At 36.5% G+C, this 13,804-nt stretch overlaps 1 protein-coding gene across 1 annotated transcript in view; it reads left to right on the top strand.

Moving 5' to 3' along the window:
- atrnl1b (attractin-like 1b) overlaps positions 1 to 13,804 on the top strand; it is a 1,075,952-nt gene that overhangs the window by 298,743 nt on the left and 763,405 nt on the right. Inside the window, exon 13 of the mRNA XM_039775615.1 lies at positions 10,769 to 10,887. Coding sequence (XP_039631549.1) covers positions 10,769 to 10,887 — 119 coding nt within the window. The remainder of the gene's footprint in view (positions 1 to 10,768; positions 10,888 to 13,804) is intronic.

The raw sequence follows: 13,804 nt of genomic DNA, 5'->3' as shown, positions 1-13,804 counted from the left end.
TCAAAAACATTTAACTCTAACAGCAAAATCTGCAGCAGACTATATATATATATATATATATATATATATATCAATGTGTGTGTGTATGTATATGTGTATATACAGTATGTATATATATATATTTAATATTTCTTTTTCTGCATATACTTTGTGAATGTGTTTCTGTCATTATTAAGTAGTGCATTCCACATTAAATTTATTTTTTCTTCCCCCATGCCTTTCTTTCTCTTTTGTCTCATCTTTATAAATTCAAGGTGGGCAACCTCCCTATAGCTGTACAATATTGCATGTTGTGACATTTAATGGTTACTGTCAAAAACTCTAGTAAACAATATAAACAAAAAAGTATAGATGTGTAAAAATTGATCTATAAAGGGAAATGCTGCCTTATCCGTCTTTCCTTCTATGTCTGGCTGTGATTTTTAAGGATAAATTCAAGTCTGAAAGTGCCGACTTATTTATGTTTTAATGAAGAGAGTGTCTTTAGGGTTCAGTTTTCTTTTATATAAGGGTTTATTTAGATGCAGATCAATAGGTGCAAACGGTTTAACATAGATTGAGTCATTTGGTAATACTATTAACAGTACAAATGGTGAAAGAAAATTTGCACACAGTCATTATCCAATGAAAACGACTTCTGAGCAAGGTGATACAAAATTGTGTATCAAAGACTTGGACTGTTGTGTTACCAGAATGCTCTGTTCCTGTAAGCAAATTGCTGTTATTAACAAATACAGAATATAAAAAAGGGGTTTACTTATTTAGTTAATAATTTTGAATTAATTGCAGCAAATCCTTTTGTTGATTATATTCATTAGATTTTTCCAACAAATTAAACATAAGTTCTATGTAAATTTACCTTCCTTCTTATATAGAGTCCTTCATCTGGCAGTTCTTAACTATGACTGTTTTAGAAATTGATAAGCTGATTTTACTTCTGAAAGGCATAAATAGTTATTCACATAACAAAATTCGTTTAAAATTATAGGCAAAATTAACTTCACCACACTAAATCATCAAACATATTCCCTGTACATTTGTAATTATTATTTTTACCTTTCCAAATTATAGTGATAATTTAAAACATACAGCAACCCCAACTTGGAAAAGGTTGGTAGGAAAAATGCAAATAAAAACAAAAAGCAGTGAATCCAAAATTCATTTTGACATTGTAATTCATCACAAACAGTATAAAGACAAGATATTTAATGTTTAGCATGGTCATTTGTGATTTTTTTTTCTTTTTTTTTTTTTATATAACTGTAAATCCATTTTTGCCATTGAGGGCCTGCAACACATTCTGAAAAAAGTATTAGAATGGGCCAATAATGGGTTAAAAAAAAGAAAAAGAAAATGATGTGAGTAGAAACAGATGATTTTCAACAGGTGATTACAATTCTTCTTTTTTGAAAAGCTGCATCCAAGAAAAGTGTTGTCCTTTAGGAGCAAAGATGGGTGATTAAAGTTTAAAAACAGTGTGTCCCTACTACTAATTGTGCTTCACGCTGCTCTTGCTTTTTAAATTCTTCTATTATATCCGATTTTTAAACCATTTTCTATAGTCTTGATGTGCATGTCCAATATGATTGTATCAATGATTCTGTCTTAGAATTTAATTCTTCTTGTAAAACGGTATTAGGCTCAAGATACGCTGTAATAAGGGAAGACCTGCTCCCTGGCTAAATGAAACTACACGATCGCTGTGCTGCGCCTGTCAAAATGCGGAATGGCGTTGGAAAAAAGATGTTGTGATTGTTTCAAAACCGATTTTTAGGACTTCTCTATTCAATTTTCAGGTTGCAGTTAAGAATGCTAAACATGATTTCAGCAACAACAACAACATTTATTTATGTAGCACATTTTCATACAAAAAGTAGCTCAAAGTGCTTTACATAATGAATAGAAAAATAAAAGACACAGTAAGAAAAATAAAATAAGTCAACATTAATTAACATAGAATAAGAGTAAGGTCCGGTGGCCAGGGTGGACAGAAAAAACAAAAAAAACTCCAGACGCCTGGAGAAAAAAATCAAATCTGTAGGGATTCCAGACCATTAGACTGCCCAGTCCCCTCGCTGATTTATTCGCTGATTTAGTTTCCTGTCATTCTAAGAATCCTAGGGTCTTATTTAATTTAATTAATGAGCCATTCACCCTCATTTTGTGATGGAATTAAATAGCACTGTTCTTTCATGTGAGCAATTTCTTTCATTCTTTGTCAGTAAAATTGACAAAATTTGCTGTGGTATTGTTTCAACTGACTATGAACTTCCTACTGTTAATCATGGTATTGTATTCAAATCTTTTAATCTTATCTCACTTTCAAAGCTATAAAGAACTATTGACACCCTTAAACCAGCTCCCAATCCTCTTGATATTGTACCACCATGCCTCTTAGTGGAAGCCTTTGATGTTTTGGGCCCATCTTTACTAGCCATTATCAATGATTCTATTAGTGCGGGGGTTGTGCCCTCATTTTTTAAACATGCTGCAGTGCATCCCGGTCTAATAAAGGCAGAATTAGATCCTGGAGTTTTAGCCAATTTTCGCCCGATTTCCCAATTGCCATTTCCGGCTAAAATATTAGAAAGAATTATTTATAATCAATTGGTGGATCACCTTAACTCCCGTAATTTATTTGAGATCTACCAATCAGGCTTTAGGCGTTATGGTGTTGAGATGGCCCTCCTTAAAATATTCAATAACATCTCTATTATTACTGACTCAGGTGGTTCTGCAGTCCTTGTACTCCTGGACCTGTCCGCTGCCTTTGACACTATTGACCATGAGATATTGCTGTTGTGGCTTGAACATCTTGTCGGGCTTAAAGGGGCTGCTCTTAACTTGTTCAGGTTATATCTAACTGGTAGACACTTTCCAGTGACTTTAAATTCCTCTTTTTTATCTACTGCTCCTCTTAAATGTGGTGTTCCCATTTTGGATCCTATCTTATTCTCTATATACCTTCACCCTATTGGAGCTATTTTTAGGAAATTTAACATTTCTTTTCACTGCTATGCTGATGATACACAGGTTTATATTCCCGTCTGAAACTCTGCAATAAATTAACTCCACAACTGTCTTTCTGAATTAAGATCCTGGATGGCTAATAATTTTCTTGATCTGAATCAAAATAAAATGGAGGTGCTTAAAGTGGGCCCATCAGCTAAAGCCTAAATTGGTCTTGGACTTCTCGGCTCTTTCTCTGCCTTTTGCAAACCTCAAGTCCGTAATCTAGGTATTATCATTGACAGTAATCTCTTTTGAGAAACAAGTTAATTCTTTAGTCAAGAGTTGCTTTTTCCAGCTTCGTCTATTAGGTAAAATCAAGCCTTTTTTATCTTCTAGGGATCTTGAGAAAGCTATTCATGCTTTTATCTTTTCTCGCCTTGATTAAAGGAATTAGCTGTAATCTGGGATTAGCAAATCCCTGATACACAGGTTGCAGTTGGTCTAGAATGCTCCCTCTCGCTTTTTGTTTGGGGCAAGAAAATATGACCCTGTTTCTCCAATATTGGCTTCTTTACACTGGCTGCCTGTCAGTTTTCGAATTGATTTTAAAATCTTGTTGCTAGTTTTTAAATCTTTATGTGGGCTTGCTTCTGCCTATTTATCTGAATTGTGTGTTTTACACCAGCCATCCAGAGTGCTTAGATTTTTAGTCAGTTGTCTCTTTTTGACCCTCATGCCAAGTGTAAAACTAAGGCGGACAGGGCTTTTGTAGCTGCCGCTCCTCACCTGTGGAACTCTTTACCTCATCACATAAAGGAGTCGTCTACAATTGAACTGTTCAAAACAAGATCAAAGACTCATTTCTATTCACTTGCATTCCGTGACCTTCAGTAATACTAATGGTTTCCTCATTGTGATTATGTAACATTACTTCTATTTATTATTTATTTTATGTATGTTCATTTATTTTATTTCTATTTTTTATTCATGTTAATTGTATGTTTTTCTTTAATTCTATTATTGTAAAGCTCTTTGGCCACAGCATTCCTATGTTGTTTTAAATGTGCTATATAAGTAAAGTTGACATTGTCAGATTGGAAGCGATTTGGGTATTGCTGTTGGTGTTACTATGGTCTGTGAGCAAGTCCATTTTTTGTGACAGTTGATACATAGTTTGGTTACTAATGTTACTGTACAAAAGTACAGTGGTACCTTGAGATAAGAGTGCTCCAATGTACAAGTTTTTTGAGATACGAGCCGTCACCAGGTCAATTTTTTGCCTTGAGTTACAAGCCAAAATTCAAAATACGAGCCATCAAAGAGCTTGTCACTGCACATTCCAAGGAACTGACGACGGAGGAGTTGATGGAACTATAGACGCAGCAACATCCCCCCTCGAGCGAACGCGGAGATAGTGAATGACGTCATCCATTCTGCAGTTGCTAAGTTACAAACGCAGCACCCCGAGGCGCTTGTGCTAATCGCTGGAGACCTTAACTAAGTGATGCTGGACAAAACATTACCTGCATTCTCCCAGTATGTGGACTGTAACACCCGGGGAAATAGGACTATTGACCTACTGTATGCAAATGTTAAAGACGCATACAGCGCCACCCTGCTGCCTGCGCATGGGAAAGCAGATCATAACCTGGTTCTGCTTCAGCCTCACTACAAACCAAGAGTGAAGGCGCTACCTACAACCACACGATCATTCAGGAAGTGGTCCCCTGAGGCAGAGCAGGCTCTGAGAGACTGCTTTTGAACCACTGACTGGGATATCCTGCAGAGGTCACATAGTGAGAATATTGAAGAGGCTGTTGACTGCACAACTGATTACATCAACTTCTGTATGGACATTGTAGTTCCAGTAAGAACAGTACGCTGCTCTGCTAACAATAAGCCATGGATTACAAGGGACATCAAGGGCCTTTTGAACCAGAAGAAAAGGGCTTTTAAAGGCAGTGATCAGCATGAGCTCAAGCGTGTGCAGAAGGAACTCTGAGTCCAGCTCAGGGCAGCGAAGGAGCAGTACAGGAGAAAGCTGGAGCAGAAGTTGCAGAATAACAACATGAAGGAAGTGTGGGATGGGATGAAGATTATGGCTGCAGCTCGAATTGGGGTGCCACCATCAAGAGAGACGTGGAGAGAGCAAACAAATGAACAACTTCTTTCACAGGTTTGACCACCCTAACCCACTCTCACCTTGAGGTACTGCATCCTCCAACCATCCTTATGCTGATACCATCATAGGAGAGACATCCCCACCCACAATTACAGCAGCGCAGATGAGCAGAGAGCTGAGGAGACTTCGTGCCAGCAAAGCAGCAGGTCCAGATGGATTATTGCCATGACTGCTGAAGGCCTGTGCGCTGGAACTGGGGAGTACTCTACAGCGCAGCTTTAACCTGAGCCTGGAACAGGGGAGAGTCCCAAGGCTTTGGAAAACATCTTGTATCACTCCAGTCTCAAAGGTATCATGTCCTAGTGAGCTGAATGATTTCTGGCCTGTTGCTCTGACATCACATGTGATGAAGACCATGGAGCGGCTACTGCTTCATCACCTGAGGCCACAGGTCCACCACGCCCTCGACCCTCTGCAGTTCGCATTCCAGGAGAAGGTGGAAGCGGAGGATGCCATCATCTATATGCTACACCGATCCCTCTCTCACTTGGACAGAGGCAGTGGTGCTGTTAGAATTATGTTTTTGGACTTCTCTAGTGCCTTCAACACCATCCAGCCTCTGCTCCGTAGGGGCAATCTGACAGAGATGGGAGTAGACTCACACCTGGTGACATGGATCGTGGACTATCTTACAGACAGACCTCAGTATGCGCGTCTCGGGAACTGCAGGTCTGACATTGTGGTCAGCAACACAGGAGCACCACAAGGGACTTTACTTTCTCCGGTCCTGTTCAGCCTATATACATCAGACTTCAAATACGACTTGGAGTCCTGTCACGTGCAAAAGTTTGCTGATGACACTGCTATTGTGGGCTGCATCAGGAGTGGGCAGGAGGAGTATAGGAAGCTAATCAATGACTTTGTTAAATGGTGCGACTCAAACTACTTACACCTGAACACCAGCAAGACCAAGAAACTGGTAGTGGATTTTAGGAGGCCCAGGCCCCTCATGGACCCCGTGATCATCAGAGGAGACTGTGTTCAGAGGGTGCAGACCTATAAATACCTGGAAGTGCAGCTGGATGACATATTGGACTGGACTGCCAATACTGATGCTCTGTGTAAGAAAGGTCAGAGCTGACTAAGTAAGAGTAAGATGCTGCAGATATTCTACCAGACGGTTGTGGCGAGTGTCCTCTTCTACGCGGTGGTGTGCTGGGGAGGCAGCATAAAGATGGACGCCTCACACCTGGACAAACTTGTTAGGAAGGCAGGCTCTATTGTAGGAATGAAGCTGGACAGTTTAACATGTGTGGCAGAGTGACGGGCGCTGAGCAGGCTCCTGCCAATCATGGAGAATCCACTGCATCCACTGAACAGTGTCATCTTCAAGCAGAGGAGTAGCTTCAGTGACAGACTGCTGTCACTGTCCTGCTCCACTGACAGACTGAGGAGATTGTTTCTCCCCCACACTATGCGACTCTGTGATTCCACCCCTATAAACACTAACATTATTCAAAGTTATTGTCTGTTTTTACATGCATTTTTATTACTCTTTAATATTGTTTTTTGTATCAGTATACTGCTGCTGAATTATGTGAATTTCCCCTTGGGATTAATAAAGTATCTATCCATCTATCTATATGGATGTTCTGCTGGAGATTGGTATCGCAGAGGAGCCAGAGGTGGAGGAGGTTATCTCTTCAAGTGAGGTAAAGGAAGTGCTGGCAATGTGGGAAAAAGTTTCAGACTTTATTGACAAAAAAACACCCTGAAAAAGTTGCAACTGGTCGCGCAGCAGCACTATTTAATGACACTTGCCTAATTCATTTCAGAAACATTCTAAAGGGGAGGAAGAAACAAAGCTCCTTGGACAGGTTTCTATTGAAACGCCCTGTGAATGAAAGTGACGAAAGCGTGGTAAAAAAGAAAGTGAAGTGAAAGAAAAAAATAATACAATACGATAATCGGCTCTGCCAACATCTATTTATTTATTTAGATTCTCTTTTATGTATTAGGTTTTATTTTGTTTGTATACAATATTTGTTCATTATAAATACATTTTTCTTATGTTGAAAACATTTAACAAAAAAATGGGGTGTTTTTTTTGGGGCTGGCACGAATTAATCTCATTTCAATTAATTTCAATGGGGAAAATTGATTTGAGATATGAGCATTTTGACTTACAAGCTCGGTCACAGAACGAATTATACTTGTATAATTCTCAAGGTACCACTGTATTTGGAAAGTAGATGCATTGTTCCTATGATCACAGTTACAACAGTTACAACTCCAACTTAGGAAAAAGCTGGAATGGTATGGAAAATGCAAATAAAAACAGAAGCAGGTATCAGTAAATGCTAGTAAATGATCTTTGACCTGAAAATAATACCATAGTCCATTATTTGAATTAAATAAGTCAAATGAAAAACTGAGTGTTCAGCCAGTTACCTTACCAACAAGCCAGCCACCACGTACAGTGCCATCACATCCGTCAAAACCTACTTTGTCTTAAAATAAATGAATCATGAGTTGACTCAGGCCACCAAGCTGTATCGTTTGTCTGAGTCATCTTGGCATCACAGTTGGATTGTGTGTTAATGGAATGTAACCGTTTGCAGTTGACAAAAACAGCTTCATTTTAGCTAGGTGCCCTAAATCTCTTACAGTAGGAGTGCAGGAAAGTGCTCTGATCATATTAGGAGAACATGCAACTACTGCAAGTTGTCTTTTTATGTTCGGAAAAAAAACATATTCTGTTTTATTTATGTACACCCAAACCATATGAAAATTGGATGCAGCACCTCATGCAGCCTCGGTAATGGCTTCCAGCACAGTGAACATGATGGAGTGAAGCTTGGGTGAAATATTCTTGATCTGTTGTCTAGTTCTCTGACAAATGACAACAGGTAGCCTATATAAATTGACAAATAACCAAAAAAGTTTTTCAGTAGAAATATACAGCATTGGCCCTTTTAAAGGTGAACTAAAATGTAGCCTGTATATCGTAATTATCACTTCTGAGATGTAATATGTTCGGCACTTCAGTGCATGTTCTAATAATGGCTCAGTGATGTAAATGTGCACATAAGTTATCATTTAGCTGGTTTGGCTTGTTTTCTTTACTTGATCAAGGTTATCATCATTTCCCAGTTTCTCTGAAATAATGTGTGTGGATGGATCAGAGTTTGCATAAATATACAAATGTTCACCCTTCAACGTGCATGTGAAAAGCTGTGCACACACATTTCCAGTTTCTGTTTTTGTGTAGGCAAGGTTCATTGCGTGAAATCCTATCTAGTTAACCACTACGTCTCACTGAGGGGATATGTTCACTCAGGCCCAGGCACTCCTTTTATGACCTGCAAACCCTTGCTGCACAACTTTTTCACTCTCATTTGCAAACCCTAACCATAAAAAGTTGCCTTATGCATCATGGTGCTGCTGTCTTTAATATGGCACTCTTCAAAAAATTCTATTTGCTTCATATTAATTGTTTACAGTAACATATTGTTGGACACAGAGTCTGTTATACAGTAATTGTAATAAGATAACTATTTGAATAGTCTTACATTTATTCTTACTTTAAGATTATTGTTCTTTATTTGGTGTATTAATTAACTACAATTTAAATAGCCTGATATTCTTAAGCACACTTAGTCCAGTTTGATGAGTCTTGGGTATGTCAGGGCCTAACCTGGCAGCACTGTTCACAAGGCAGGAGCAAACCCTTAATACAGTACCATTCTGTTATAAGGCCCACATACATTCACATTTGGACTGAATTACGGGAGTAAATATGCAAACTCCACAAAGATGAGGATGACAGACACAAACCCACTTAAAAATCTAAACATTTATATAGCTTAAATTTTTCTTGTGAGTCTTAAGAGAAATTTGACTGCAGAGGATCCACACATAAATTTATGTATTTTTTTGTTGTTAAATGAGGGTAATGAACACCAAAGTATTGAAAAGGCAGAGGTGTGAGAGGGATATGGTATGTTGTGAAAAGTGGACATAGATAAGCTCCAGAAATACTTAGATTGAAAAGATAGTTTAAGTGGTTAAAATTAAGGAAAATCCTGTAATGATTCAGAGAAATTGTTGAATGTATAAAATCCAGAAACATTTAAAAATTTGATGTGATGTTAAAACTTCGGATTAGACCTGAGACTCTTAAGAACAGGGACAAAAATTAATAATTTGAGATTAGTTGTACATTTTTTCTATTAGTCCAAGTAACGTGATAGGCCAGAAATGCCTTTTAGACTGTTGTAGGTTTAGATTTCTGGAGGAAATGCATTAAAGATTTTAATAGGGTCAGTTACTGAGATTTGTATTTCTCAAGGGGAAAGTGGACAGAGAGTTTTTAAATACTCGAGTCAGTAGGAGAAAATTTTAATGAAATTAATAAATCTGAATATAAGAGCTTAGCTGCATCTGTCAGGTAAACCAAAAATTGTGAATTTTGATAATTATCTCATATATATTTTTAGATGAAGAATCCAACTTTAGACCTACACTTCTATACCAATAAAGCAGACTATTCTGTTCAATTTATTTGTGGAAGTGTTTTTAGTTTCACAGGAAGTGTACAAATAACTATACTAAATCTGTATCAGTACAACAGTGGGCACTAGACGCCCTGTCCTATTGTGATTATGTTGACATTTTGGTACTAATATGTTTCTTTGACCCAGAATAACATTTTTTGTTGATGGAAAAAAAACAACACTTTTGGCATGTTTTTCTTGGGGTAAACATAACAGGAGTAAACAATGCTGGCTGACTTTAATCTCATATGGTTTTAGAAAATTTTGATCGATAAAAGTGGCTCTAGTAAGAGATCAAGTGACCAAGGGAATGTCCCCTGCCCCACTCCCAACCCCAAAATTGTGGATTTTAGTAAGTGAAATGGTATACTTTCTTAACTCCAGTGAGCTGAAGCTCATGTGAATTAATCATTCTCATTTTCCCTCAAGGATTAGCAGCATACTCTGCAGTATGGTGACCGTATTCTGTCATCATTCATTTTGAGTTTTGCTAAACAGTTAAAATCAATGTAAATGTTAGTGCATCATAACAGGATGATCATTGTTGTCCTATTTGTTTTATGATCTGCCACATAAGCACTTGAAGTTTACCTTCTGTTCATGCTGTACTGAATTTAGGAATCAATCAGTTTTAATTATACCTGTATTGCCTAACACCATGTTTGTCTCTTATGCTTTTCAGTTTTCATTCTTGCACTCATTTTTAAAAGAGTTATTTTAATATTGTATGTTAACCTGTTAATTGATCAGCAAAAGGCACTTTTCTGTTGTTGACAGTTATGCCTTGATTCATCATCTTAGATAAGTATATGGGAATAACACTACTTTCCAATGTTGAGTAATTTTGTTTTAGGCTTTTAGAGGAACATAACTCATTTTTCCTGAAAGCAAAGATAAAACTGATTTTTTTTTTTTTATCTGTGGGGAAAACTATTATGGCTGTAGAGTTTTGTGCAATTTTCCAGGCACTAGGCTCATAATCTGGTAATATGTTATAGTATATACCTCTGAAAATAATTTGTAAATAGAGAAAAGGACCAATTCTGTCAATTTGATAATGTTTCATGTGTAAAGGGATATTGTCGACAGATTTCAAAAATTCTGTATTTTTCCCATTTTTGTCTTCTAACACCTGTAGCAGCTACAGACGACAGATGTTACAGGTTCACAGACTGCGCCAGTTGTACTGCAAACACTAATGGCTGCCAGTGGTGTGAGGATAAAAGATGCATTTCTGTATCCAGCAATTGTTCGGTTGTAAGTATCAATACTAACTTCTTACTGGCATACCAAATCCTCATATTTTGCTCTGAACCATTCTGAGAGACTTTTCTGCAGGTAATTATGCAAGTGAGTCTTAGTAAAATTCAATTATAACACTTGAATTTATTGGTTTGGTTAGTTTCTTACATTACATTATCACAGTTTCATTATTCTTTGGGAGCTTTTTTTATCAAACTTAAATTTTTATGGGTTTGAATCCTAGTAGGCTTCCATTGTGTAATCTGAAACATTAATTAATATACATTATCTTTATTTTAACCGTAAAAGTCATTTTTATTCTATAAAATAAAGCTCTGTAATTTTCTTAATGGATTCATATGTTCTGATATTTTAGTCATGATTCTGTGTATTTATTTTTTGTGTCTTTAGCTTTACCTTACTGTTGTTATCATTGTCCTGACTTTTATTTAACACTAGAATTTCCAGAGCCTACGAGAAAACTTGTAAATTCGGCCCACCATAAATCCATTTGCACCTCTCCATCAGCGTCTTTTGTCCTGTAAATGTGCAGATTAAGACAAGCAGCAAGCAGCCTGCTATTTCATCCTCCACCGTCGAAGAACGTTCACTAAATTCTCCCAGCTCATGCCTTGTTAGATTATCTGGGAGTGAACTGCTGGAGTTTTAGAGTGGAAATAATAGGTCGTTATTTGGAACACATGCATTTCATATGTGTTTTGTTTCTACAGTAATCAATGAAAACACATTGTTAAAACAGAAACTTTTTCATATTTTAGTAATAAATGTTACAAAATGTAGGCATAAACTATAGAATGTGTGAAGCCTGAAGACCAAAGATCATATAAACACTTTCACAATAGGTTCAAGGATGATACAACAACTTCCATGGTGTAGTGGTAGGATTTGCTGACTTGTAATCAAAGGACCACCGGTTTGATCCCCATTGCCTCCTATATTTGCTGTTTTCAGTAGTGAGCTGCTCTTATTGTTAATATTATACAGTACACATATACATCTGGTTTGCATCTGTAACAGACCGTGTACATTTATACTGTAGTACTGTAAATGTAAATGTTAGCTTTTTTTTTCACTTTTATTCTCTCACTCACGATCACAATACATACTACCGCCCTAGGGATCTGACGCTGTTAGTTTTTATTTGAAACTGGGAATAACTGTAGATGTGGGTAGTGTTTTGAGGCAATGGAACTGGACATTCTCTGATCTGGAGGGATAAAAGCTGACACACAAACGCAAATTTTTCTGCTACGCCACGGAAGCTGTTGTATCATCCTTGAAACTTTTGTGAAAGTGTTTATTTGATGTTTGGACTTCAGGCTTCACACATTCTATAGTTTATGCCTACATTTTGTAACATTTATTACTAAAACAGGAAAAAGTTTCTATTTTAACAATGTGTTTACCCAGCTTACTGTAGAAACGGAACACACATGAAATGCATCTATTATTTCCACTGTAAAACTCCAGATAATCAAACAAGGCATGAACTGGGAGAACTTAGGGAACATTCTGCGATGGTGGGGGATGGAATAGCAGGCTGCTTGTCTTAATCGGCACATTTACAGGACAAAAGACACTGACGTAGAGGTGCGAACGGATTTAAGGTGGGCCAGATTTACAGGTTTTCTCGTAGGCTCCGATAATTCTAGTGTTAAGATGTATTAGGAGTTGATAATCATTTACATTTATTTCTCTTTCTTTTGCTGCAGTATTAGTAGACTTAGTGATTTGTTCAGAGTCACATAATGAGGAGAAGGCATGGAATGAATTGACAGATTTAAGATGTGAATTCTAATACTCTTCTCTTTTTTATTTTATTTAAAAAAAAAAATCAAAACAACCAAACAAATAAAAACCAAAACCTTAACCTGTGTGTATTCTTCAAACTGCTTAAGAATTCTTGAAGACAGCTCTTCATTTCTACCCACATTGGAATTTTTGACCCTTTTGCCATTTTCTTTCTACTGTGGATTTCTCATTTATTTGGGGATAGGTAGAGAATAGTAGGAATATATATAGTAAAAAAAAGAAGAATATTGTGTAGATTATATAATTTGTTATTCCATTACACCATTCTAAAATCTCAGATAATAAAAAAAAAACACATGATTTAAAATTTTTGTTTTAATTTTAAAATTTATAGAGATTTTCAATATTGATTAAAGACAAAAAATGTACGTTGAATACATTAAAAATACTCAATGTTACACAATAAAATTTGAAAATTCCATGAAGATAAATACATACCAGTACATATCTTAAAAGGCAGTAGAACATTTTAAGGCATTTATTATGTTTTTCAGGTATTCTTGTAATAGTTGTTTCTAGAAAGAAACGCTAGCCACATTCCCTTGTTTATTTAAATAGTAAATGCTTGTAACATGTCATTTAAATTTAATTTTATTTTATTACTTCTTACTTGCAAAAATGTGTGTATACATTCTAAATCTAATATTTGGATAATGTGACACAAATACATTTATTTATGGATGTCATTTTTAGTGGAGTATTTATTTCATATATGTACCAAAGAAATGCTTCAACATCATAAGATGAATTTGTTGCAGTGAAAATGAAAATACTTTATACTTGCAAAACAAAGTGTTTCTCTTTTGAAATTTTATAAAACTTGCTTTTGTTAAACACAATCTAATGTTATACGCTTGACCCAGATCATATGTGGCTTACCTTAACATACCTAAAGGAGAGAGAAATGCTCTTTTGTAATCTGAGAAACTGTTTTGTGAGGATGCAGTTGCATACTGTCATAAGAATCTGCTTGCATACCGGGTTAAGCAAAGGCTTCCTCTTCACAATAGTGCTTTTACATGGATGTATTTTACATTTGGCTGTTTTTGTGACTCTGTTCTAAAGAGAACATCACATTTCCACTCTAAATTGTTTTTGC

Source organism: Polypterus senegalus, chromosome 1 (genome assembly GCF_016835505.1).
Source record: "Polypterus senegalus isolate Bchr_013 chromosome 1, ASM1683550v1, whole genome shotgun sequence".
Lineage (NCBI taxonomy): Eukaryota > Metazoa > Chordata > Cladistia > Polypteriformes > Polypteridae > Polypterus > Polypterus senegalus.
Note: the sequence above shows the minus strand (reverse complement) of the source record. Positions and strands in the feature narration are given on the sequence as shown.